At 40.1% G+C, this 27,372-nt stretch overlaps 1 protein-coding gene across 3 annotated transcripts in view; it reads left to right on the forward strand.

Moving 5' to 3' along the window:
* The window catches only part of TEC (tec protein tyrosine kinase), a 137,518-nt gene that overhangs the window by 89,157 nt on the left and 20,989 nt on the right, over nt 1-27,372 (forward strand). For all 3 annotated transcript variants that reach the window (XM_035005022.1, XM_035005024.1, XM_035005023.1), the window contains exons 3-8: nt 12,096-12,200; nt 13,726-13,807; nt 14,471-14,599; nt 16,302-16,342; nt 17,265-17,437; nt 21,143-21,208. In XM_035005022.1, the coding sequence (XP_034860913.1) occupies nt 12,096-12,200; nt 13,726-13,807; nt 14,471-14,599; nt 16,302-16,342; nt 17,265-17,437; nt 21,143-21,208 (596 nt within the window). The remainder of the gene's footprint in view (nt 1-12,095; nt 12,201-13,725; nt 13,808-14,470; nt 14,600-16,301; nt 16,343-17,264; nt 17,438-21,142; nt 21,209-27,372) is intronic.

The raw sequence follows: 27,372 nt of genomic DNA on the forward strand, positions 1-27,372 counted from the left end.
GTAAAAGAGTTTTGTTAATCTGAAGTAATAAAATAATCAGAATCTAGTGTATGGTGACTCTGGGCTTCTATTTTTTTTAAAAGGAGGCTCCATGGTGGGTTAGTGTTTAGGTATGGCAATTAATACAATTAATTTATGTTTTAAAAACTGGAAAATTCATGGTTATAGTCTGATAAACACTTACCTGTTATTTCAGACTGTATGAAAGAAGGCTCCAGATATCAGCATATATACTCAAATTATAGGAAAATAGTCAAGAGAAATGAAGTATTTCCATGATATTATGCTTGCACACCTAAATATTAAAGTATGTAGTGGTGGTAAGCACCCTGAATCTCATGATATCTAGCTCAGTGTGGTAGACATACGGCATGTCATATACTAGGTGCTGGCCATGGGCTGTCCTCTCTGACAGATCTGCCATATGAGAGCCCCTTCTGCCTTTGTGACCCAGTTCCTGATTTTCCAGTGTTGTGCTCTTGACATTTTTGGAGAGATGGAGTGGTATAATGGTTATTAGAAGGCATAAATGAGTTCATTTATGTAAGTTCATGGGACAGTACCTGGCACATAGTGCTGTATAAGTGTTAACCTATTAGTGTGTCTATTATTCAAATATGTTTATTATTCAAATAACCTATTATTGTGTTTATTACTCAATTATTCACCCAGAAAGTCTCATCATTTCATACCTAAGCCATCAGATTCAGAGCCCAAATCTCAACACCGAGTTTCATATAAATTCTTACTGCCCAGAAAAATGTATACCTATACACCAGTCTTAGCAGTAAATGTGTCCAAGTGAGAGGTCTGCCCCAGAATTCAAATGTTGCTGTAAAAACCCATTCTCTCTTGCTGCATTTTCTGTATCTTATCAGTAAGGAATATTGAAACTAGGTGGGGTAGGAACAAGTAAGCATTCGGGAATTGTGCGGGAATGTGTATTTTTAAGGAGAGAGGGACCTGAGATTTATTTATTTTAGAGAGAGAGAGAGAGAGAGCGTGCACGGGAGTGTGAGTGGGTGGAGGGGCAGAGGGAAAGAATCCTAAGCAGACTTCCTGCTGAGTGTGGAGCCTGATGTGGGGCTCTATTTCACCACCTTGAGATCATGACCTGAGCCAAAACCAACAGTCAGACGCTTAACCAACTGAGCCACCCAGGTGCCTCAGGTAGCTGAGAATTATTATGTGTCACAGTCATGGGGTTTTAGCTGAATGTATACCTGTCGATTGATCTTGTCATAACAAGTCAATAACCCCAGTGTACTCTTTTATTTTTTTTATTTATTTTTATTTTTTTAAACTGGAAGGATCGCTTCCAGATTTTTGATAATTTTTTTTAAAGGTTTTATTTATTTATTTGAAAGAGAGAGACACAGTGAGAGAGGGAACACAAGCCGGGGGAGTGGGAGAGAGGGAGAGAAGTAGGCTCCCCGTGGAGCAGGGAGCCCAATGTGGGACTCGATCCCAGGACCCTGGGATCATGACCTGAGCCGAAGGCAGTCACTTAACTGACTGAGCCACCCAGGCGCCCCCCAGTGTACTCTTTAAAAAAAAAAAATTATTTATTTGAGAGGGAGAGAGAGAGCATGAGCAGGGGGAGAGGTAGATGGAGAGGGAAAGGCAGACTTCCCCTCTGAGCAGGGAGCCCGATGTGGGACTCGATCCCAGGACCCTGGGATCATGACCTGAGCCGAACGCAGTCGCTTAACCGACTGAGCCACCCAGGTGCCCCAACCCCCAGTGTACTCTTAACTCATGGAGCGGGAGGTATACCAGGCAGGCCCGGTGTTGGAGGATTACAGTAATAAGTACAAAATAACAGAAATCAAGGAATGTTAGCATTGGAAACGAAGAGATAATTTAACTCAGTGTTGTCCAAACTTCAGCCATTGTGCATCCTACTTACATGATTTTGGCATATGTATGTGCCATCTGTATAGTACTGTCTTATGCTTAATGTTTCCTGTAAATAATTTCATGTCTTTTTTTCCATAAATACATTTAATCTTGAAAGGAAACTGTATCCCTCAGTAAATGGAAATAATATATTATTATATTTTATTTATATATTATAAGTCCAAATAAAAGGTAACCATGAAACTAAATACAATAAAAACAAATGTCTGTCCAAGTTCCACCTAAAGCCACCTCAGATACCACCATAGCTTACTTTGGGAAACACTGATTTAGTTCAACATGTTTCCTTTATGGATAGGGAATCTGAAGTATTAAGTACCTGAGATGTGGGATCTTCTTATTCTAGAAGGTGTTTTAAAAGGTAGCTAACTGCTGTAACATGCAGTCCCCCAAACCCAATGCCTTAACACAATAAAGAGTTTATTTCTTACTTACATTACATACAACTACCCTATACTTTTGATTCAGGAATCTAAGCACCTTGCATATAGTGGCTCTGTTGTCTTTTTTGTTTTTATTTAAGAAGAGCTTTTTTTTTTTTTAAAGATTTTATTTATTTATTTGACAGAGAGACACAGCGAGAGAGGGAACACAAGCAGGGGGAGTGGGAGAGGGAGAAGCAGGATCCTCACTGAGCAGGGAGCCCGATGCGGGGCTCGATCCCAGGACCCTGGGATCATGACCTGAGCCAAAGGCAGACGCTTAACAACTGAGCCACCCACGCGCCCTTAAGAAGAGCTTTATTGAGATATAATTCACCTACTTAAATTCTGTAATTCAGTGATTTTTAGTAGGTTCACAGAGTCGTGCAACTATCACTGCAATCAATTTTAGAACATATTCATCAACCCAAAAAGAAATCTTTTTTTTTAAGATTTATTTATTTATTATTTGAGAAAGAGAGAGCGTAAGCATGCTCTGGGTGAGGGGCAGAGGGAAAGGGAGAGAGAGAATCTCAAGCAGGCTCCTGGCTGAGCGTGGAGCCACATGCAGGGCTCGAGCCCAGGACCCCGAGATCATGACCTGAGCCGAAATCAAGAGTCAGATGCTTAACCAGCTGAGCCACCCAGGTGCCTCCCCAAAAACAAATTTTATACCCATTAGCACGCCATTGTCTTGGGGTCTTCTGACCCTTCCACTGGACTTTCTCATCCAGCTGGATCACAAAGGAGGAGATGGACCATGGGAGATGGTATGCAAGGTTTTAGAGGACAGGAAGTGGTCTTAACATCACTTCCACCTGCACTCCCTTGGCTAAAGTTCATTCCTGTGCCCTCACCTAAATGCATGACGGTGAAAAAATACAGCAGAGATGGGCACCCGGGAAGAAGAAAACGTGGCAATCCGAGCTCACTGGCATCGTCTCGGCTCCAAAGGATTTGTAATCTTTGGATTGAATTTATTAAGTCTGGAATTCCTTGAATTTGGAAGTCTGTTACATGAAATTTATGAAGGATCCATATACATTTATTTCTACCTAACTCATTCTAATTTTTACTAATTTTATTTTATTTTTTTAAGATTTTATTTCTTTATTTGACAGAGAGAGCACAAGCAGGGGGAATGGCAGGCAGAGGCAGAGAGAGAAGCAGGCTCCCCGCAGAGCAAGGGAAGCCCGATGTGGGACTCGATCCCAGGACCCCAGGATCATGACCTGAGCCCGAAGGCAGTCACTGAGCCACCCAGGCACCCTAATTTTAAAAATTAAACTAGGTAAATCCCTTTTAGACTTATTTCAAAACACGTGTTAGTAAGTTTTGCTTTCAACTGTGATAAACATATCTGGTAATAGTTTTTAGAAGTGTTTTTGGGCCACAAGGGGGATTTGGGGAAGGGTTGCCAGAAGTATAGAAAAGTCCTAAGAGGGAATGGTTACTCAAGAAAAAACTTTTTTTTTTTTTTTTTTTTTTAAGATTTTATTTATTTATTTGACAGAGAGAGACACAGCGAGAGAGGGAACACAAGCAGGGGGAGTGGGAGAAGGAGAAGCAGGCTTCCTGCCGAGCAGGGAGCCCGATGCGGGGCTCAATCCCAGGACCCTGGGATCATGACCTGAGCCGAAGGCAGTCGCTTAACCGACTGAGCCACCCAGGTGCCCCAAGAAAAAACTTTTTAAATACAGTGAAAAAAGTATCTCCAGAAACCTTATGCTTGTCTATATTAGCATTATCTTACATTCTGTGAGTTCAGAAATGGAATTTTCTGCCTTCAGATTCCTTATAATTTATAGCAGTTTTTCAATATCCTGTTTTTATGCTGGATATTATGTTAAAAACCATAACTGAACCATGTTTATGTAACTGCTGGCTTCTTTATGTAAAAATGCTGGGGTTTTGTTGTTGTTTGTTGTTTTGGGGGTTATTTTTTTGTAGTGTAAAAGCACTCTACAAAATGTAAATCACCTATGTCAATTATTATTATAAGTTGTTGAAAAGGGAGGAAGAAAGGTTAGGATGCCAAGTTTTTGTTTTTACTTTCTTTCATTTTTCACTAGAATTCAGCCCTTGGTGAAGAGGGGCATTTTATCATACCACCATCAAGTTGGAAATGCCTTTGAATTTTATGTATTCTACTTCTCCTGATGCCAGAGAGGTCTACATCAAAATTGTTCTCAATATCCACAAAACCCCCCGCCAAACCCATCTTGGGGACTTGTTTGTCATAATTAATGTGTCTTGCTGCACTTAGGCCCATTCTTTGAACTGTGTCCTGAGTGGAAAGGGAAAAGAACTACCCTCATGAATAAAATAGGCCTTTGGCTTGTTGGAGATCTTTAGTAGACTGCGTCATTTTCTTTCCTTTTCTTTTTAAGAATTGACTGGAACTCTTTAGCTGTGTAGTATTGACCCATCTGAACTTTCATTGTAAACAATTACTGTTCTTCTCCTTAACCTCAGCAAATGTCTGGTTGTAAACTCCTTAACACCTAGACATTTTGAACTTGTTTATCTCCATTGTGGTTCTTTGGTATCTGTGCCTTGCTGGTGGTAGGGGGAGGTAGAAATCCATCTTGATGAATATGGCTGAATGAAGGAACTGTCCTGATGGAATGCAGTGAATGTTAACAGCAACTTTGGTGCTACGCATCTGCCGAGGACTGCAGGTTCTAGGAATTTTGAATTTTCTGTTCTTAGTTTGATGGCAATATTTTACACAACTCCCCCAGAAATATAACCTGTGTGTCCATACATATGTATATTATATGTTACATATATGGGTATACACACACACTTTTTGTCTATATTTTTTGGGTAGTTCCTTGTCACTGAATGTGCCATGTCAGCAGCCCATTTCCCATCTCTGGGTTTACATTTAAGATGTTTTAATTGTTGTGGCCTATTGAGAAAGAAAGTGGCTGATCGAACACTGAACAATTTAGTGTGCCAGATGGAGGCCTAATGCTAGCATGGTGCTGTATGTACAAAAGCAGAGGTTCCCTGTAGTTGAAATTGAGAGAAAGGGTGGAAGTGATTGTCCCATAGCCCACAGTAATGCAAGCTTGTAGGTTGCAAAAGAACTGGCTTAGGGACAGAAATTCAACTCCAGCAAACACCCATCCATCACATTCAGGTAACGTTCATGTAAATCTTATTTTTTATATAATTTCATTTGTGTTTAATTTGTGAACTAGCTTTTGTCTTATAGGTATTAAGAGGTATAAGCATTAGAAATTTCCACTCATTTTATGTGTGTCCTTAGTTAAGTGATACCAAGTTACTCAAGTGTGTGTGCCACTTAAGAATTCAAGATTGGAATTAGACGAGTTCAAATCCCGGTTTATTGTGGGACTTTTGGTGGTTAATTATACCCTTTAAGCCTTGATTTCTTCATCTGTTAAATGGGATGACAAGAGTTCTCATACAATGCTGTGAAGGTTCATTGAGTCATCCACGTGCAGAGGTTCACATAGTGCCTGATTCATAGTGAGTGCTCTACAAGTGTTAGATGTTGACATAAGATAATTTTATTTTTTATAAGAGTCCAAAAATATTACAGCTTGAGAGACCTGGAGTCAGGTAAACGCTTTAGTGTTTTTGAGAGCTCTGGGTTCAATCTGTGGCTTAGCCTCTTAGCCGGTCTTGTAACTGCTCATATGATCAGTTTCATAACAACTTCCCAGGGTTGTTGTGAAAACTAATTAATAGCAAATGCTGCATTTAGGGAGCGACTTCATATGCCAGACACTGTGCTAAGTACCTGTGTGCGTTATCTTTATTGCTGCTTGAAAGCTTAGCAGAATGAATAGTAGTGTCCTGTCCTGCAGACAAGGGAACTGAGAGGGAGGGGACAGAACTTGCCCTAGGCCATACACCTTCTAAGTGGCAAAGCAGAGTCTGGACACAGGGTCGCCCTGTTTCCACAGCTCCTGCCCCCTTCCTGAGATCCTATTGCAATGCAAGGGTGATTTCATCCAGCAAGTTTCTTCTGTGGCATGCAGCTGGGGATAGCCACATTAGGAATAAAAGCTGTGATGGGGAAAAGGGGAGGGATCATTTGCAATATTGGAGGAAAATTATGGTAGGTCTTTCACTGTGCCTAATGGGGACTCAGAGGCCTGGGGAGTAGGGTGTAGAAGGAGGACACAGGGTGTCCTGAAGATAAATGGCTGACTTCCCACATTTACCTGGGGCCAACAAATGCTTGTATACGTTTAGAAAAAATGTTACTTCATTAATTTAGGATTGATATTGATATTCTTAAAATACTGAGTATTCTGGAAATTAAAGGAAAACAGGGTACCTTGAAAGACTTCCTGGGGGATAGGATCTCTTGCATTTACCTCCCAGTTCTGCCATTCAGTTGATACGGAGTTTTAAGCAAGTTATAGTTCATCTAGATCTAGTTTCCCCATTTGTGCTGGTTTAGAAATGTGTAAAATGGCAAATACTTAACTCATTTTCAAGCTTGGTAGAGTATATAGAGTATATGCAAGAGAGGAGAGATACATATCCTGTGTTACACCCACACCCACACGCACACACGCACATACACACAGAGTGTCATGCATACTTCTTTGCAGACTGGCTCAGCACACTGTTTAATGAACATCTGCTAAGTGCCAGGTAGATTTTTCAGCTTGGATGACTCAAACATGAGTAAGGTGATGTCTTGGCTTAATTGTGATTTTCAGTTTGGTGGGCAGGGTGAAGCCTGTAGAAATAAAAGGGAAACTTCACATGAAACATATAATGACCTTGGATATTTCTCCTTGGGCCACAATAGTAACAATAATGTATAGCATACTTCAGTAATCATGAAGTAATTTTCCTATTGAAGAAATGTTAAATAGTCTGAATGGAGAAAAAACTATATGTTCTATGTCCCTTCTCAGTGTTAACTCTTGATTCACCAGAGTGCAAAGACCAGGTGTTAAGGGGGCAGGCACATGGCTCTTTCAGTAACTCTTAGGGTTCCCTATGGCAAGTCTCTTCCTCGACCTTGCCTGATCTCCTAGGGTTCCCTGAGATGTGGCTAGAATAAGATTCTACTATATATACACAACATATGTGTTGAGAAAGGCAGAATTCTCTTTACTATAAAGAAAGTGATAAGCATTGCTGAGTACGAGCCTCATATTGTCAATTCCCTTCAAACATTTCCAGTGGGTTGTCCAATAGTCAACTCAAAAAACATTTCCCAACATTATCTCAAACCTGATTCTTCTGTGTTCCCTGTGGTGATTCATGGTGTTGGTGTCTACTGGTCACTCAGACTCAAAATCCCTGAGGTTTCCTAACTCCTTCCTCTCTCTTAATCCCCACATTTAATTGATGCCAGAGTTATGTGGACTCTCTCTTCTAATGTTCTGGCATCCCTGCTTTCCTCACCTGATTTACTGCCATCGACTGGATTCATGACCTTGTCATCCCTCACCTGAACGACTGCAGCAGGCTCCTGGCCAGCCTCCCTGTCTATCCATTCATCCCCCTGCCATTAATAATTAACGATTTCAAAAGCAAACCCCAGTACAGCACTTCTTCCAAACTCCTAAGTCTGGCATATAGGCATCTTCCTAATTTGGTCCCAAATAACCTTTTTGGTGTCATTTCCTACACTTCCCCTGAACCACTCCGAGCCACATGAATTTTTTCCTGTTGCCTAAATGAGCGCTTTGTTGTCTCTGCTGCCTGGAATTTTTTTCTCTACTTTATAAGAAAACTCCTACTTACCCTTTAGAAACCAAATCAAAGCGGTACTTCCTCCCTGAAACTTCCTCAGCTGCTTCTGGTCCAGTCCGTGCCCCACTCTGTAAACACCATGAGTTCACATGAGTTCATCATTTTCTGATTGTGAATCATTCCCTTCTTCTCCTTCCACCCAATATATTATTGTGAACTCCTCTTAGGGAGACCCCCAAACCCCTTGCATAATTTTTTTTTTAAAGATTTTTTATTTATTTATTTGAGAGAGAGACTGAGAGAGAGAGAGCATGAGAGGGGGGAGGGTCGGGAGGGTCAGAGGGAGAAGCAGACTCCCTGCCGAGCAGGGAGCCCGATGCGGGACTCGATCCCGGGACTCCAGGATCATGACCTGAGCTGAAGGCAGTCGCTTAACCAACTGAGCCACCCAGGCGCCCCCCCTTGCATAATTTTGCAGCTACAACACACAATGCTGTGCTTGGTGTCTGATCAGCGTTTGCTGGTGGGCTAGATAAAATCATGCATGAGCAGCTTATATTTGAACCTTTATCTGCAAGCCCCAATATTCGTACAGTACATGAATAGATTGTATGTCCCAGAACATGAATTTAGGGGGCATAAGTCAACCCAGTATACAGGCTATCCTAAATTTTCCGGTATAGATTGACCTGCATTTAACAGCTGCATTTAATAGCAGGGGCAGGTGGTGGGTGGAGGTGGGTATCTTGGAAACAGACCATATATAGCCTCCTGCTCAAGGGCTAAGAGAGCTGGCAGGTGGTAAATGACCCCTGAGACCAATGTCGGGAGAATGCCATGATGTCAATAGTGATTTTCTCCAAGGTTGGGAGATTAAGGGTCATTTGATTCTCTTTGTGCTGTTAGTATTTACTAAGGTTTCTACAGTGAACATGTGTGACTTGTTAATAGGAGGATGGTGCTCTGGCAATTTCTTCCACCCATTAACTGTCACAGGCCTCAGGAACAGGGCAGGTGGCTCTGTCTGACCAGACCTCTTACCACTGTGCAGCAGGTTCTTTACGGGCTGGCCCTGCTCATCTTTCCATCCTGCCTCAAGCACCCTGTGCTTCAGCCACACTGGTCTTTTTTAAATTTTTTTTGCTACTTATTTATTTTATGTAGCCAACACTTACTGATATCATATTCTAGGCCAGACACTATTCTAAGCACTTGGCAAATACAACTCATTTAATTCTCATAGCTGTTATTATTCCCATTTTACATATGAGGCAACTGAGGTCATTCTGGATTATGTTTTTCTTCGTATGTGCTTCTCCTCCTTCCCTGTCATGTGCCATTCAGTTCCTCCCTGTCACATCCCAGAATTTCTCTTCCAGAATTGGCATTGAAGCTTCAACTCCTCTGTGTCCATGAGCATCTTTTTAATATACAGTTTCATAAATACTGTCTGTCTTGGGCAAGTAATTTTTGATTCTTCTCTCTGTACAATGTGTCTGGTCATGTTTACTTCACAGAGTTTGTGAGGATTGAATGGCATAACAGTTGAGCTGTCTGCTCAGGAAGTGAGCTTCCCTGATCTTAACCAACTGAGCCACCCAGGCGCCCCAAGCTTCCCTGATCTTGACCTTGTGCTCCTTGACACAGTTGCTGACACAGGACAGGTGTTGTCTGTGGAACCCTGAAGGGAAGGGAGAGTAGGAAAAACCAGGATGACCCAAAGTCAAGGCCACTCAGGGAGAAGAGAGTGGTGGCACTTTCAGATGCCTCATAAAGGTGTGAGTGGATGACAGTTGAGGAAAGACTGTTGGGTTTGGTCCCTGGTGACATTTTTGATACCAGCTTAGCAGGCTGTGGTGAGGTGGATGTAGTTGGCAAGTGGCTAAGGAGGAGGAGTGGGCGGGAAGGAAATGAAGGCTGAGGATGTAAGCATCTTCTCTTTCAGGAAGGGAAGAGGAAAGCGAGGGCAATAGCAGGGCCAGAAGAAGGGTTCTTGGTATGGATGGGAGAGGCCCGAATGTGTCTATAGGTAGAAGGAAGTTCCTCAAAAAAGCACGGCTGGGGATAATGTTCTTCTGTCTACCCTGGCTGAAGCTTAGTCCATGCTCGGAATCCTTGTTGCCCCGCTTGGGGACTTAGCTGCATTAATGCTGTTACTTGTTTGCAGCCTGGTTATCCCAGGGGCCACTGGGCTTTGGGGTCAGTTGGGGTCCTTGATGAATATATTTAACCTGTCTGAGCTGCAGTATCCTTAACTTCTCCAAGAGACAGGATGAAAGAGAAGAAAAAAAAGATAAATCTTAGAATGCTTTTGATTTCCAGAGGGAAGAAGTTGGAGGGTGTGCTCGTGGGAAGGCTGTTCTCTTCTTCATAAAGCAGTGAGGGAGCACGTCTCCTGGGATGAAGGGAATGGGAAAGGTTTGTAGTTCTGATAAGACTGGTGTTCTCCATGGAGGCCACCGGGTTCTCTCAAAGGAGGTGAGGAGCCGCAGTCAAGGCCTGGGGAAGCATAGAGAAGAAATTAGGATTATCGTTGACTTTCTGCAGCCAGGTATGAAGGAATAGGGTGGGTGTAGATAGAACTGGTCACTGACAAATTGTCAAGAGATATGTAGGACTCATGAAGGGGTTGGGGGAGAGAGGGAAGAGAGAGAAGAAAGAAGATACTATGGTGAAATGACCTCCAGAAGAGTCTAGTCAGCTGTCAGATGGGAGCTGGTGGCCTGGGAAAGTGGGCAGGTCTGAAAGTCTTATGGTGACAGTAAAAATGCAGAGCAGGTTCCTGAGAGCAGGACAGGGGGCTCAAAGGTTGTGACCAGAGGACAATTTTAGAATATTCAGTGAAGCAATTTTGAATGACCAGAGCCAGGAGGTAGCTGGGTCACCCCAAATATTACAGTGTTCTTCATTTCTCTGCTTTTCCTTCTATTCTTTATCATATGAATATCTACCATCCTCTTCCCAAAGATAACTTAAGTCTTTATACAGCTTTTTGTGTGGAATATATCAGTTAGTATTATTCAGTGAACCTTTTTTATTTCTACATTGTATTTGTAATGGTTTTTAATGGGTGTATTTTATCAACTTATGTTAGCACATGCTACTTTGTTTTCTTTTAGATTTTTCCCTTTGATGAATTTTCGGGTATGAGATTACTATGCTTCAGGGTGGAGGGAGGTCCTGATGTGTCCTTAGTTAATTGCTGCAGGCAGAAGTTCAGTGAGCAGAAAGAGAGAGGGGAATAGAGAAATAGAGTAGAATATCCAACAATAGAATCTGAATGGAAGTTTTATGCGAATACCTTAAGTCCACCTCAAATCCTCCTGAGTTATCTGTGTTGCAGGAGAAAAAAGTAACTGGCTAGAGTTTGCATCTTTGTTCAAGTACCTGGAGTTCTTTTTTTTTTTTAAAGGTTATTTTTATTTTTTATTTATTTGTTTTAGAGCTAGGGAGGGAGAGAGAGAGAAAGAGAGAGAGGGAGAGCGCATACGCAGGGGGCAGGGGCAGAAGGAGAGGGAAAGAATCTCAAGCAGACTCCATGCTGAGCACCGAGCCTTATGTGGGGCTTGCTCTCACAGTCCTGAGATCATGACCTGAGCTGAAACCGAGAGTCAGAGGTGTAACTGACTGAGTGCCCCCTCAAGTACCTGGAGTTTTGCTTGGTTTGGTCTTTGATGCTATTTTGGTGGGGTGAGGGAGTGGGGATGGAGTGCTGTCAACAAGATGTTGAAGAAATTGAAAAGATATATGTCTGAAAGGGGAAGGTGACAATAAAAGGGAGTTTTAGGGGCAAAAAAGTGTTTTGGGGGCAAGGATAGGAAAATTTCGTCTTTAGAAATAAACAGAAATAATTACTTTTTATATAATAATATTATTATTTTATTACAGTTCTCACAATGTTAGTATTTTGAACAGTTTTGACAATAAATGGAAACATGATTTAGGTAATTATTAAGAAAACTGTAGTATTTTGAATCAGTGATTTCATTAACAAATATTTCTATTAATAACATTTTTTCTTGTTATGATTGCCTCCCTTTGTTTTTCTTTTAACAGAAAAAATACAGAAAGGGATTTATTGATGTTTCAAAAATCAAGTGTGTGGAAATAGTGAAGAATGATGAGGGTGTTATTCCCTGCCAAAATAAATATCCATTTCAGGTAAGCTGGCATGTTTTTTTGCCACAGCATAATTCTGGGCTTTTAGTCATGCTTACTATTCAACATTACAGTTTCCTGCCATTGCTTTGGTGGTTGGTAAAAAATAAAATGTTTTGTCAGCTTTAGTGAGGTGCAGTTGACACATAGGAATTGTGTATATTTAAGATGTACAACTTGATGTTTTGATATATGTGTACATTATGAGATGATCTCAGTTGAGTGATTAACGTATCCATGACTTCACATAATTAGCATTTTCTTTCTTTTTCCCTTCCTTTCCTTCCCTCCTTCCCTCCTTCCGTCCTTCCCCCTTCCCCCTTCCCCCTCCCCCTTCCTTCCTTCCCTCCTTCCCTCCTTCCTTCCTTCTTCTTTCCTTCCCGTGTGTGAGCACTTAGGACCTACCCTCGTAGCAAATTTCAAGTATACAATACAGTACTGTTAACTGTAGTCACCGTGCTGTACATTAGATTTCCAGAACTCATTCATGTTGCTTAACTGAAACTTTGTACCCTCTGACCAACATCTCCCCATTTACCCCTCCTCCCTGTCCCTGGCAACCGCCACTCTCTCTGCTGCTATGAATTTGACTATTTTAGATTCCACATAGAGTGAGATCATGCAGTATTTGTCTTTCTGTGTCAGAAGGGAGGTTTCTAGCCTTCTATTTCTTTTTAGCCAGTCAGGGTGTTTCTGCCTTGTGACTGTGACCAAAGGTAAAGTGACAGACCAAAGACAAAATTCTTGGGTTAGTTTCCCAGGCTGAATTTTATTACTAATATTAAAAATGCTAAGAATAAGGCTTTAATTGCTCACCACGAGTTACCTCTAAAAGAGGCACTGTGGTTCACAGTTCGGGCTCTGAAGTCAGGATCCTGGTTTTCTGGATTGCCAGCCAGATGAGATGGGCAGGTTACGTAGCACAGCATTAGGGGGCACCATATGCCGTGTGTTCTGTATGAATGGTGCCGTATGGAGGTACACAGGAGGGGAAGGTCTGGGGATCAGCCTTAGTCTCCTCCTCCGTAAAATGTAAATACTGATACCTTAATGGTAGGATTAACTGAGTTAATGTCTGTAAAGTACATAGTCTAGAGTTGGGATAGTGTTTAATAAAGTTATAGTGGCAAAAGGAAGGTATAGCAATGACACTGACAGAGTAGTCCATTCATGTAAAATATTCAGAAAAATGCTAGATTAGAGTAATCCCTGCTACACCAAATTTACTTAAGGATCTTCAGTTAATTAGATCGCAAGAAATAAGATTCGTGAAGCATCTTGGCCTCTCTATTTTTTCCTCTATAAAAACGCAGTCCTTTGCAAAATGTGTATCCGATTTGATGTAGACATGAAGAAATAGATATGCTGTTGTAAGAAAGGAATGTAGGTTCTTTGGATCCAAAGTAATTGACTTTTATTTGATCATTTCAGAATCATTTATTGATGCCTCTGGTACCAAGGGCTCTGTGCTAGACAGAAGTGCTGTGTCTAAGTATTTCTACCTATTCCATCTTTTGTTTTATTTTAGGTTGTTCATGATGCTAACACACTTTACATTTTTGCACCTAGTGCACAAAGCAGGGACCGGTGGGTGAAGAAGTTAAAAGAAGGTAAAACTCATAATGAAATATTAACTGTACATAATTTTAGGATATAACATTGTTATCACTAGAAGAGAAATATGGCTAATGTATCTTGCATTTTTAATCTTTTAATCTACAATAAGTGTTTCTCTGAGGACCCTCTGCTATTGTGATACATGATGAAGACAACTTCCTCTTTTATAATCTGATTCCTTCTAGTAGTATGCACGTGGTTTCTAAAAAATGCATGCTTTCATTTAATGCCTAAAACATTTAAAGATGAGAAAGCACTGGGCTTTTATGATAATAGAATTTTATTTTCTAAGAAATGGTCTATGTAGTCAACATTTGGTGTGGATGATGACTTATGCGTAGAGTGTCTCAATGGGTGATTTGTTCTGCACAGTCCTCATCCCTTCTTCTGCAGAACAGAATGGTGTGGGCTGACTTGTGTGTTTATCCATCATGGTACAGCAGAGGTCACTTCTGCTAACAAGGATGCTTCATCAAAATAAGAAGGTGGAAGAGAACCATATGGATTTTCTGAATGCTGGGTTGTATGATGTTATGAAGGTGTTTTCATAATAAACGTAATATCTGAGAAATAGAGAATGATTGACAGTGTTACCTACAAAATGTTCTGTCATCTGTTTTATCTCACTAATCATTTAATGTTTCTATGAATTACAGAAATAAAGAACAACAATAATATTATGATTAAATATCATCCTAAATTTTGGGCAGACGGAAGTTATCAGTGTTGCAGACAAACTGAAAAATTAGCACCTGGATGTGAAAAATATAACCTTTTTGAAAGTAGTAAGTATTTATTTTATAATTATATTATGTGCAGGATATACATACTATTGGTATAGTGTGAAAGTGACTTGGTTTTGATTCTGATGTTGGTTAGCTATAACCTTTACACCTTCTAGCACCGTGTAAATGTAGGGTGGGTGTATTTTGTATGAATAATTATGTTTATTTAGCAGTGGGGCCATCTCATGGAATCAAAAGGTCTATTTTCAAGAGCTTTTATCACAATATGGAAGCCTGCTCAAAATGACTCTATTAAAAGCATGAGCTTAATGTGGCACCATCAGCAGCTTTTTTCTTTTCAGCTTTATTGAGGTACAATTAGCAAATAAAATTGTAAGATATTTAAAGTGTACAGTGTGATGATTTGGCATACTGATGCATTGGGGAAGGATTCTTCCCGTGAAGTTAGTTAAGACATCTATTACCTCACATGTGTACCTTTTGGTGTATATGTGTGAGAATATTTAAGTTCTACTCTCAGTACATTTCAGTTATACATTACAGTGTTACCAACTAGAGTCACCACGTTATACATTAGACTCTCAGGCCTTATTCATCTTAAAAGTGAAAAGTTGTGCCCTCCACCAACATCTCTATCTCCCTCTCCCCAACGCCCATCTCCTGGCAACTACTTTTTCTACTCTCTGTTACTTGGGTTTGACTTTTCTTTTAATTTTAAATTCCGCATATAAGTGAAACCATGTGGTATTTGTCCTTTTTCTGTCTGGCTTATTTCACTTAGTATAATACCTTCCAGGTTCATCCATGTTGTTGCACATGGCAGGATTTCCTTCTTTTTAAAGGCGAGATAACATTCCATTATATATACACACACACACACACACACAGTACATTTTCTTTATCATTTCATCTGTTGATGGACATTTAGGTTGTTTTCATACCTTGGCTGTTGTGAATAATGCTGCTATGAATGTGGAAGTGCAGATATCTCTTCAAGGTACTGCTTTCCTTCCCTTTGCATATATACCCAGAAGTGGGATTGCTGAGTCATATGGTAGTTCTATTTTTAATTTCCTGAGGAACCTCCATACTGTGTTCTCCCAGCAACAGTGCACGAGGCTTTTCTCCACACTCTCCCAGCATTTGTTACCTCTTGTGTTTTTGATAATAGTCATTTTGACAATTATGAGGTGATATCTCATTGTGGTTTTGATTTGTATTTCCCTGATGGTGAGTGATGTTGAGCATCTCGTAATGTAGCTGTTGGCCATCTGACTGTCTTCTTTGGAAAAATGTCTGTTCAGGTCCTTTGCAACATTTTTAATTGAGTTATTTGAGTTTTTTGGCTATTGAGTTATAGGAGTTCCTTGTATATTTTGGATATTAACCCCTTATCAGATATGTGATTTGCAAGTGTTTTCTCCTCTTCTGTGGGCTGCCTTTCCATTTTGTTGATGGTTTCCTTTGCCGAGTGTAAGCTTTTTAGTTTGTCGTAGTCTCACTTGTTTACCAAGAATAAGACATGGCCCCAATCCCTCTGGCATTTTTAGTCTGCTCAGGAAGGCAGAAAACAAACCAGCTTCGAAAGCATTTTAAATTCTTCTCTGAAATAGTGATATAAGCAACATGTACCAGAATGAGAGAGTCCAAGTAGATTTCTCATCTATGTGTTTTCACTTTTTGTTAAAACTTTCAATCGTTGGAAGATGGCATTTTGACCTATTTTTGTTGTCATTTTCAGGTATAAAAAAAGCATTACCTCCAGCACCAGAAAAAAAGAAGGTAGGTGGTCTTTACCTTTTGGAAATATTTACAGTTTTAATAAGTAAGTTTATATTCATTCACATGATTCTGTCCCCCTTCCCCACCATATCATATCAGAAACCAATATGCTAAGGATTTTTAAATTTTTTTGGTATCAAATAATATTAATTTAACTATATCACAGATTATCACTGGGGCCCTCTCTTCATCTGGCATTTTGCTTATATTTTGGCTTCAAGAACTGTAAAAAAGGTATGGGACTTTAAAGGAATATTTCAGTCTTACGACCACAGTATTATGTCAAAAAAGTGAATTCAGTGATTTAATGATATGCCTTTGAAGAGTGGGGTATGGTTGGAAACACATGTACTTGGGACTCAGATAGTACCCCGTGTGAATCTGGTATAAGTGACTTTGGGTGGATTACTTAAACCATTGTTTCCTCAGTTGTAAAATGGGAGTTATACCCTCTATTTCATAGAATCAGTATTAAGAATAAAAGAAAAAGTGTGCTAGGTAGTAGGTGCGTGCCTTGCACATAGTAGGCACAAAGAAGTGCAAAATGCTCTGATTGAGAGGAGACCCGATAAAAGACTCACTCTCTAATGTGTCTTTTCCCCTTTGCAGGCCCCTGGAATGGTGGGTCCACCTTTAGTCCTTTGGTTTCTACTCACATAACCCTGGAAGGCTAGCCCTGACACCGAGCAGAGGCTCTTTGATGTTTAAAGAGGGTTTTTGCTCATGCCCTATATTCTGAAACCCATGAGAAGTCCGGTAGCACCAATATCATCAAAGTCATGGGAGGGTTCCCCAGATTGTATTAGGTGGACTTGAGGTTTCCACTTTATTCTCTGGTGGTGTGTGAGTCATTTAGTGTTTTGCTTCACATCCAGTTTCAAAGAGAATGACTACATCTTCATATGTTGTCTCCTTTTCTTAGCGAAGGCCTCCCCCACCAATTCCACCTGAAGAAGACAACAGTGAAGAAATCGTTGTAGCCATGTATGATTTCCAAGCAACAGAAGCGCATGATCTCAGATTAGAGAGAGGCCAAGAGTATATTATATTAGAAAAGAATGATGTTCATTGGTGGAGAGCAAGAGATAAATACGGGTAAGTATCCCCTCTGTGTATGACACACAGCGGGTGGGTGGGAGTTATGGGCTGAGTGCTGAGTCTAACTATTATGTAATGAGACTAGTTCAGTCAACAGTAAATCAAAGTACACATTATTACTTTGCAGTAACACAATGTATTCTTAGTAATGACTCAATAAATGCAAATGGATCAACTACTTCTTTCCAGAAATTAGAATGCATTACATTGGTCTCTTTCTCATTCATTATTTGTTTAATTAGATTATTTTGATCTTGGGAGAATGGCATTTTAGGTTTTTTTCCCTGAGGTAAGTAATCTTACATTTTTCTAAGAGAGAGAATGTGTGTGTCTGTGTGTGTGCGGGTGCACACATATGTGCATGTGTGTGTGTGTGTATATATATATATAATACATGTATAAAATACATATATACACATAAATGCAAGAATTTTTAAAATGGGGTGCCTGGGTGGCTCAGATTGTTAAGCGTCTGACTCTCAGTTTCGGCTCAAATCATGATCTCAGGGTTGTGGGATCAAGCCCTGCGTTGGGATCTGCACTCAGTATGGAGTCTGAGATTCTTTCCCCTCTCTCCACCTCTGCCCTCCTCCCTACCCCCCGCTAGCGTGCGAATGCTCTTTCTCTCTCTCAAATAAATAAAATCTAAAAAAAAAAAAGAAAGAAATTTAAAAACAAGCATTATTTAGACAAGATAAGTTTGGATTTAAAGGAACAGTCCTTTCAACTTTATTATTTGGTAAGTGATTAGTAAATATGGATAAACGTAGGGGATGAGTATCTTTTAGGCTTCATTAAAGAGACTATATCCTGTGTTTACCTCTGAAATATAATCCTGCTTATATTCTGAGTTCCTGTGGATAAAAAGAAGAGGACTTTTTGTCCTGGCCAGAGCATACCTTCCCTCCAAATCTGCTTTCTCACCTCCTTGCCCCATCTCCCAATTCCAATTCTCTATTCCTCACTTCACTTCTGGACTGATTTACCAATCCTCCCAATTGTTTTTTTTTTTTTTTTAGAGTATTTAAAAGTAAATTCAAATCATTGTCATTTTACCTCTGAATCTAACTACTAAAGATGTTTTTAAACAACTGCTATGTCATTATCATACTTAATAATAATTAAAAAAATACCATCTATAGACTTTACCCTAACATTTTCAGGACTGGAGGAAGAGTATAAATGAAAGCGCACATATCATTTATCTAAATATTTTGAAGCCCTAAGTCAAGCTTACAAACTGGTAAATAAAATAACATTTATCCTCTAACTTAACAAACACACCTTCAAAATGACAAGGAAGCAAGGTTTGAATTAGAGTCCCATGCCAGAATGCGACAGTGCATGGAGGGCTGGCTCTCTGAGGTCCTCTCATTCCCTTCTACCCCAGCTCCATCCCACATGCACCATGTGGATTTCCCAGCCATACGGACAAGCTCTGTCCACATCGCTGGCAGAAGCCACTCCCCAACTTGGCCACTCCTTGGACTTGGGCTAGAAGGAGTTGCACGTAACCAGCATAATTTGCTTTTCAGAGTATAAGGTGGAAAGGTCTGTGTTGGCCTTAGCAATGGACAGAGAATTTGGGGGGTCCTAGTTATCCAGGTGATGGTCTAGAAGAGGGCTAAGGGAACATGGACTTTAGCATGCTCTTGAAAGTGTGAGGTCATGGCAGGGGCCCCTCTGGTCTAAGGATGGTACCAATTACATAATTCCATTTTCCCCTGATTAGCTCTAAGATGTTTTTATGCAACTTAATTAAGATTAAAATAAGGTCCAGATACTGCATTTTGGCTTGGCTGATATGTCTCTTATTCTACAACAGTCCCCATCCTTCTTTTTTTTTTTTTCGAAGTTTGATTTATTGATGAAACCAGATCATTTACCCTACGAAATGAGCCATAATCTAGATTAACCTAATTGCTTTCACATGGTATCATTTAATGTGTCTCTGTGTCCTATATTTCCTATAAATTGTAGTCTAGAGGCTTGATCACATTAGAAATTGATATCTGGTTGTCCCACTTCTAATGATGTGAAGATTGCTCAGTGGTCCAGGTGATGATAAAGTTCTTCATCAGGGTTTCACCTAATGATTTTGGCATTCATTAGTGATTACTGCTTAGATCCATTATTTCATTAGGGATTGTAAAATGGTGATTTTCTAACTCTGCATTCTGTCTGTATTTATTAATTCTCTAGAGAAGAACTATCTCATCAATCAGTTCATTTGGTTTGTGCAGCAAAGGCAAGAGAAATGTTTGATTTTTTCCTTTTACCAATTTTCAGAATGATGGGTTGATGACTGAGCCTCCTCACCTTATCAGTGATAACAATGGTAACCAATAATTGTTTTAAGGGTTATTATGGATGCATATCGCAACCATTGCAGTCATTATTCTTTTTGATTGAATTGACCCATCTTAGGTCAGTGGTAGCTGGTTTGGGACCTCTTTAATCTTTCTTAGTTTCCTTGCTTTCTGGGTAAAATAAGACAGCTCAAGTTCATCTGGTATTTTTTCCTGGCCAAACCTTCAATGTGCCATTTTTCCAAGGAATGCTGGCTCCTTTTAGTGAGATAGTGTTTGGACAACAATTGGGGTGCTAGGATTCTAATTACTCCTAGAGTGTCTTTGTTTCTGGGCCTTTCTCGGTGCAGCAGAGCTACATATATGTACTTGTGTGTGTGTGTGTGTGTGTGTATTATGAGTTCCTACTAATAGTTCAAATTCAAATTTAAGATTACAAGGATTTTACTCAATTTTTAAAATTTTATACACATGTCTTTTATTTTACACTAAAATCTTGACTCCTACCAAGATTCTACCTATTAGGATTGCTTCCTTTTTTATTTAAAAAATTTTTAAGTTTCACTGAAGTATGATTGACAAATAAAAAATTACATATGTTTAAGGTGTACATCATGATGTTTTGATGTATGTATGCATTTTGAAATGATTTCCAAATCAAATGAAAAGAGCCCTCATTTGACACAGTTTTCTTTTTGTTTGTGAGCATTTGAGATTTTCTCTAGCAAACTTCAAGTATGAGGGCTTTTTCAACGGTAATGTGTGTAAGAGTCATCTGGGGTAAAACTGAAGTTTCCTTGGCTTCACATAGGCCTTCTCATTCAGTTCTCTTGGGGTATGATCCAAGAATTCACCTTTTTAGCAAGTGCTCCAGATGATGCTGATGTAGAGGTCAGGGATTACCCTCTGTGAAACAGTACTCTACACGGACTGTTGGAGTATTGGCAAGATGGGTACTTTTATCTGACACTTTAACTTTTCTGAAATCGTGATTTCTTTCAAACATCCCAAGAAATTGTGAATTCAGGAGAAGCATCATGGAATATTAGGAAGGGCTCTGAACCTATCATAAGGTCAGATTTTAAGTTCTGGCCCTGTTACTGGCTAGCTTTGGGACCTGGAGAAAGTCCCTGAATCTTTCCAAGCCTTGGTTTCCCCATCAGGAAGTGGGGACAGTTGTGCCTGCCTACCTCAGAATTTTAGGGAAGGTCAAATGAGGAAGTAGTTTGTAAAGCATCAGATGCTATAGATACATTGAATTATTGGGGGTTGACTAGTTTTTCTTAAAGCTTTAGGTAATATAGTGCTTTAATATTTTCACAAAGGCAGTAATTTTTCTTTTAATAACCTCTCAGTAAAATAATTTCAGTTTACCTATTTTCCTTCTTTCCAGGAGTGAAGGTTATATCCCAAGTAATTATGTAACAGGAAAGAAATCAAACAACTTAGACCAATATGAGTAAGTAAATGACTATTTTATAAATATGGAGAACCAAAAAATGTTTTCATTTTCCTAATTATGTAAGACATTTTGGAGATTAATGGGTATCTTTCATTAACTCAGTTGTCTAGAGTGGTAAAAGATGTTGTGAGAATTAGTTTCTATAGTACACATTACCTGAAAGTACTATGTATGAATGGAATAACACAGGCAAATACAATTGAACTGATTGTAAACAAATCACAGCTTAGCTGACTTTGAAATACAGATTATTGTTCATTCATTCAAGAAATCAGAATACAGTTTCTAAGAGCGGTCTTTAAAAAAGCATGTTTGTGCGCGCCTGGGTGGCTCAGTCGGTTAAGCATTTCCCTTTGGCTCAGGTCATGATCCCAGGGTCCTGGGGTCAAGCCCCACATCAGGCTTCCTGCTCAATGGGGAGCCTGCTTCTCCCTTTCCTTCTGCCACTCCCTCTGCTTGTGCTCTCTCTCTGTCAAATAATTAAAATCTTAAAAAAAAAAAAAAGTAAAAAAACATGTTTGTGGGGCACCTCGCTGAATCAGTCAGTAGAACATGTGACCCTTGATCTTGGCATTGTAAGTTTGAGCCCTGCATTGGGTATAGAGATTACTTAAAAACAAAATCTTAGAGTTTGTTTCTTTTTTCTAGCTATAATAGCAATATATGATTGCTGTTTTAAAATTGTTTGAAAATACGAAAAATGTTAATAACAAAAATTACTCATAAATCAATTAGAGTTGACCTCTTAACATTAGCATTTCATTTCAATTTTTTTTTTACTATTTTTTAAGGAATAGTATCATGCTATGTATGTGTTATATCCTCTTTATTCTACTTCACAGTGTATTATGAGTGTGAGTTTTCCTCATACGATTAGATATTCTTCAAAAACATTTTCATAACTGCATTATATTTCATTCAGTCATAAATTCATCAAGTATTTACAGAGAGCTTAGCATGTGTAAGGCACTGTGCTAGGCCTTAGCGGGTACAACCAGGCACGTGACACACGGATGTACAATAATTTACATAACCATTTTCTTATTTGTACGGCATTGTGGTGTTTAGCATCTTTGCTGTATAATAATAACTGAGATAACCTCTTTCTGCTTATTATCATAAACTAGATCTCTAAAAATTTATGGACTTGGCTAATGGCTAGTTACAAACTTGTTAAGGCTCCTAATTCATGCTGTCAAATTGCTTTCCAGAGAAGGCAATGGGTGTACTATTTTTACGCCCACTAGCAGTGCGTGGCCAGGTTTTAATGAGAGGCTCATATATACCAAATAGACTTTTGTGATTATTCTGAGGTGGTCATTCTGAGGCTTCCTTCACTTATTTAAAAGCACCACCACCAGACATACCTCAATATCATAAAAGCCATCTATAAAAAACCCACAGTGAATATCATTCTCAATGGGGAAAAACTGAGAGCTTTCCCGCTAAGGTCAGGAACATGGCAGGGATGTCCACTATCACCACTGCTATTCAACATAGTATTGGAAGTCCTAGCCACAGCAATCACACAACAAAAAGAAATAAAAGGCATCTGAATCAACAAAGAAGAAGTCAAACTCTCACTCTTTGCAGATGATATGATACTTTATGTGGAAAACCCAAAAGACTCCACCCCAAAACTGCTAGAACTCATACAGGAATTCAGCAAAGTGGCAGGATATAAAATCGATGCACAGAAAGCAGTGGCATTCCTATACACCAACAACAAGACAAGAAAGAGAAATTAAGGAGTCGATCCCATTTACAATTGCACCCCAAACCATAAGATACCTAGGAATAAATCTAACCAAAGAGGCAGAGGATCTGTACTCAGAAAACTATAGAACACTCATGAAAGAGATTGAGGAAGACACAAAGAGATGGAAAAACATTCCATGCTCATAGATTGGAAGAACAAATATTGTGAAGATGTCAATGCTACCTAGAGCAATCTACACATTTAATGCAATCCCTATCAAAACACCATCCACTTTTTTCAAAGAAATGGAATAATCCTAAAATTTGTATGGAACCAGAAAAGACCCTGAATAGCCAGAGGAATGTTGAAAAAGAAAAGCAAAGCTGGTGGCATCACAATTCTGGACTTCAAGCTCTATTACAAAGCTGTAATCATCAAGACAGTATGGTACTAGCAATAAACAGACACATAGATCAGTGGAACAGAATAGAGAGCCCAGAAATGAACCCTCAACTCTATGGTCAACGAATCTTCGACAAAGCAGGAAAGAATGTCCAATGGAAAAAAGACAGTCTCTTCAACAAATGGTGTTGGGAAAATTGGACAGCCACATGCAGAAGAATGAAACTGGACCATTTCCTCGCACAACACACAAAAATAGACTCAAAATGGATGAAAGACCTAAATGTGAGACAGGAATCCATCAAAATCCTTGAGGAGAACACAGGCAGCAACCTCTTTGACCTCAGCCGCAGCAACTTCTTTCTAGACACATTGCCAAAGGCAAGGGAAGCAAGGGCAAAAATGAACTCTATGGGGACTTCATCGAGATAAAAATCTTTTGCCCAGCAAAGGAAACAGTCAACAAAACCAAAAGACAACTGACAGAATGGAAAATATTTGCAAATGACATATCAAATAAAGGGCTATTATCCAAAATCTATAAATAACTTATCAAATTCAACACCCAAAGAACAAAAAATCCAATCAAGAAATGGGCAGAAGGCATGAACAGACATTTCTGCAAAGAAGACATCCAGATGGCCAACAGACACATGAAAAAGTGCTTAACATCACTCGGCATCAGGGAAATACTAATCAAAACCACAATGAGATACCACCTCACACCAGTCAGTATGGCTAAAATTAACAAGTCAGGAAATGGCAGATGTTGGCGGGGATGCAGAGAAAGGGGAACCCTCCTACACTGTTCTTGGGAATGCAAGCTGATGCAGCCACTCTGGAAAACAGTATGGAGGTTCCTCAAAAAGTTGAAAATAGAGCTACCCTATGTCCCAGCAATTGCACTACTGGGTATTTACCCCAAAGATACAAAAGTAGTGATCCGAAGGGGTACGTGCACCCCAATGTTCGTAGCAGCAATGTCCACAATAGCCAAACTGTGGAAAGAGCCCAGATGTCCATCAACAGATGAATGGATAAGGAAGACGTGGTGTATATATACAATGGAATATTATGCAGCCATCAAAATATGAAATCTTGCCATTTGCAATGATGTGGATGGAACTAGAGGGTATTATGCTAAGCAAAATAAGTCAATCAGAGATAGATAATTATCATATGATCTCGCTGATATGTGGAATTTGAGAAACAAGGCAGAAGATCATTGGAGAAGGGAAGGAAAAATGGAACAAGATGAAACTAGAGAGGGAAACAAACCATAAGAGACTCTTAATCTCAGGAAACAAACTGAGGGTTGCTGGAGTGGAGGTGGGTAGAAGGGATGGGGTGGCTGGGTGATGGACATTGGGGAGGGTATGAGCTATGGTGAGTGCTGTGAACTGTGTAAGACTGATGAATCACAGACCTGTACCCCTGAAACAATGCATTAAATGTTAATAAAAAGAAAAAAGAAAAAAAAAATAAAACACAACCACTACCACCACCACCAAGAAAAACTGTCTCCTCTGTCCATATCACTTTCTGTAATGTAAGTATCCCTTAAAATCTAGAAAAAGATTAATAGCACTCAGGGATGTGAGTCCCTGAAAGTTGTTTTAGAAATAGGTAAGGGTATACAAAATATATAAAATAAATAGTGTCTCTGTTCTTAAATAAATTTTAGAAAAATATAACAAAATCCTTAGAATTAGAGAAGGTGCTTAACAGTGAAAACTTGTACCCAATTTTAAAGTGATCTCACTGAGACCTAATTGATGATTTGGGAAGGTCTGTGCTTGGAAACCAGATAATCCGTATCTAACTGTGAGAACTCCCCTGACTCATGGGACTACGAATAAGGATTTTATGAAGGCTATGATTCATTGCCATGAGGTTTTTGGATTTATCTTAGTTCGGAAATTTCCTCTCTTGTAAGGGACTCTCCTCCTCCTCTGTGTGACTCAGGGAATTTGCTGTGTATGGTCTCTGGCGTGGGAATCCCCCAGCCCTCTGCCCAGGCTCAGGAATTCCACATGGCATGGGCCATGCCTAGCTCAATGAGAAAGAAGAAACCTCTTCTCCGTGTAGACCATCAGAGATCCCCCTCTCCTCCCAGTCTTCCCAGGCCAAGATTTGTCTTGTTCTTTGCTACAGCCCATGCTGGAACACATCTTAAATGTCCCCAGGGTTAAAAAGCCTTTTGCCAGCTATTGAATCAAGAATTCTCCTGCTGTTTGTTTGGGCCTAGGAGTCCCCGGCAACAGACTCTCCACAGGGCTGGACTCAGGATTGCCAGGCCTGAGGCTCCCAGGGCTATCAGAACTTGGTTCTGACCTCCACACCCAGGTAACACTTGGAGGCAGAGAGGGTCAAAGGAGCTGCTGCGGAAAGAAAGTGGGATCGTGATGTTGGTCAGGACATGTTCTTGATGGAAAGATGTTAAAGGAAGGAGGGGACTGACATGAAAGGGCCCTTAGAACGGGGCAAAGTCTAGGATAAGGCTTTTAAGTGGGTGGCTCAGGAGGAAAGGGTCAAATTAGAGAACCAGCAAAGATTTATAGCTGGTTGGTTGGTTGGTTTCTGTTTTTCCTCCATTTATACTGGTTGTCTTCCCTTGGTGATTTACTCAACCCATCTTCCCCAAGAAGCTTGGCCAGCATCTGAACTTTCCAGAAAAGCCTGAGTATCCCCAAATCTCCTTTTCTTCTCTGTTTAGACACCACTATGAAGTCCTGCTCCTCTGGAGTGTTTTGAAATGACTAGCCAATCTGAAAACCTCATTCCCATCGGGTTTTGATAATCTAAAGACAGACTGACCAGTTACTTGCAAATCCCAGGCCATTCTTTTTAGATGTAGAGTGTGTTCCTTCATCCAGGGCAGCTAGCTAACCTCCTATTCACAGAGGTGTGTCTGTGGCAGGCTAGGAGAGATGTCCGGGGGCTGGCATCTGCACCCGCGCTCCTGCTCACCACGGGGGCTCCTTCACGTTCGCCCGTGTGTAGCGTTCTTCCTGCCAGGATGTGCGCGGCCCAGGCACCCCTGTCTTTCCTTTCTCGCCTAGTGAAAAGTACCACAGAAGAGGGAGGGAAGCCTCAATGGACCATTGGGAAGTACTCACCGCGAATTGATTCATCTGCTTGTTCATCACCCCTTCCTCCTTCCCTTCCTTCAACATACTCTTAAAGGTCTGAGCTTACATCCTAGGGAGGGAAAATATCCTTTCTGGGGAATCTGCAAATGCTATAAAAATGACTGCTTAGGGCAGGATTTCAAAAAGCCTGCCTGCCCTTTGTGCCATGGATTCCTTTTCTTTCTTATATCCTTTTTCCCTTCCCAGGAGCTGTGAATATACTAGATGAGGAAAGAACCTCTTTCTCTCTCTTACTGTCTTTAAGTTAATTTCCTCTTGAGGCAGCCTTGCTGCTTTCTTACATCTGAACGTGAGACTAAACCTCCAATGTTTACTCCTGCTGTGAAGATATGGGGCTGGGTCTTTGTTATTTATAAAAAGAATTTTTTCCCCTTAATCTTTCAGGTCCTGCTGGTTTATAATACACCGCGAGAGCTCCAGTTGCCTTTCCTTAATTAATTTTTATGACTTTTTTGGCATTCTGACAAATGTTTCTTGTTATCAGTGGAGAAGCTTAGGGACAGAATCCATTCTGTTCTCCTCATTTATTGTATCTCTCTATTTCATTCAGAAATTGATTGATTACAACTGCACTTTTGTTAAACTTGGTCTCAGTTCATAAAGTGGGGTCCTCAGCAATGAGATCTTAATGCCCATAATTCTGGTTAATCACCCCAGGCTCCAAATAAAATAGCAGTCATTGTATTGAGATTGTAGTTTGGCTGCTACAAGTACCTAAAAGAATCTAGACCCAAAAAAGATCTTGTTATTGTATTTTGGTCATTGTATTTTTCCCTTCCTCCATCAGAGAAGGCCTTTATGTTTGCTTGTCTCAGGGTGCTTGCTGGGTCAAAAGTAGGTGCCAGTTCTTTTATAGAAGACTGAACCAGTGGTAGGAAATTAAAATGTCCAGAGGGGCCAGTCTGGTT

Source organism: Mirounga leonina, unplaced genomic scaffold (assembly GCF_011800145.1).
Source record: "Mirounga leonina isolate KUSES-001 unplaced genomic scaffold, KU_Mleo_1.0 Mir_129, whole genome shotgun sequence".
NCBI lineage: Eukaryota > Metazoa > Chordata > Mammalia > Carnivora > Phocidae > Mirounga > Mirounga leonina.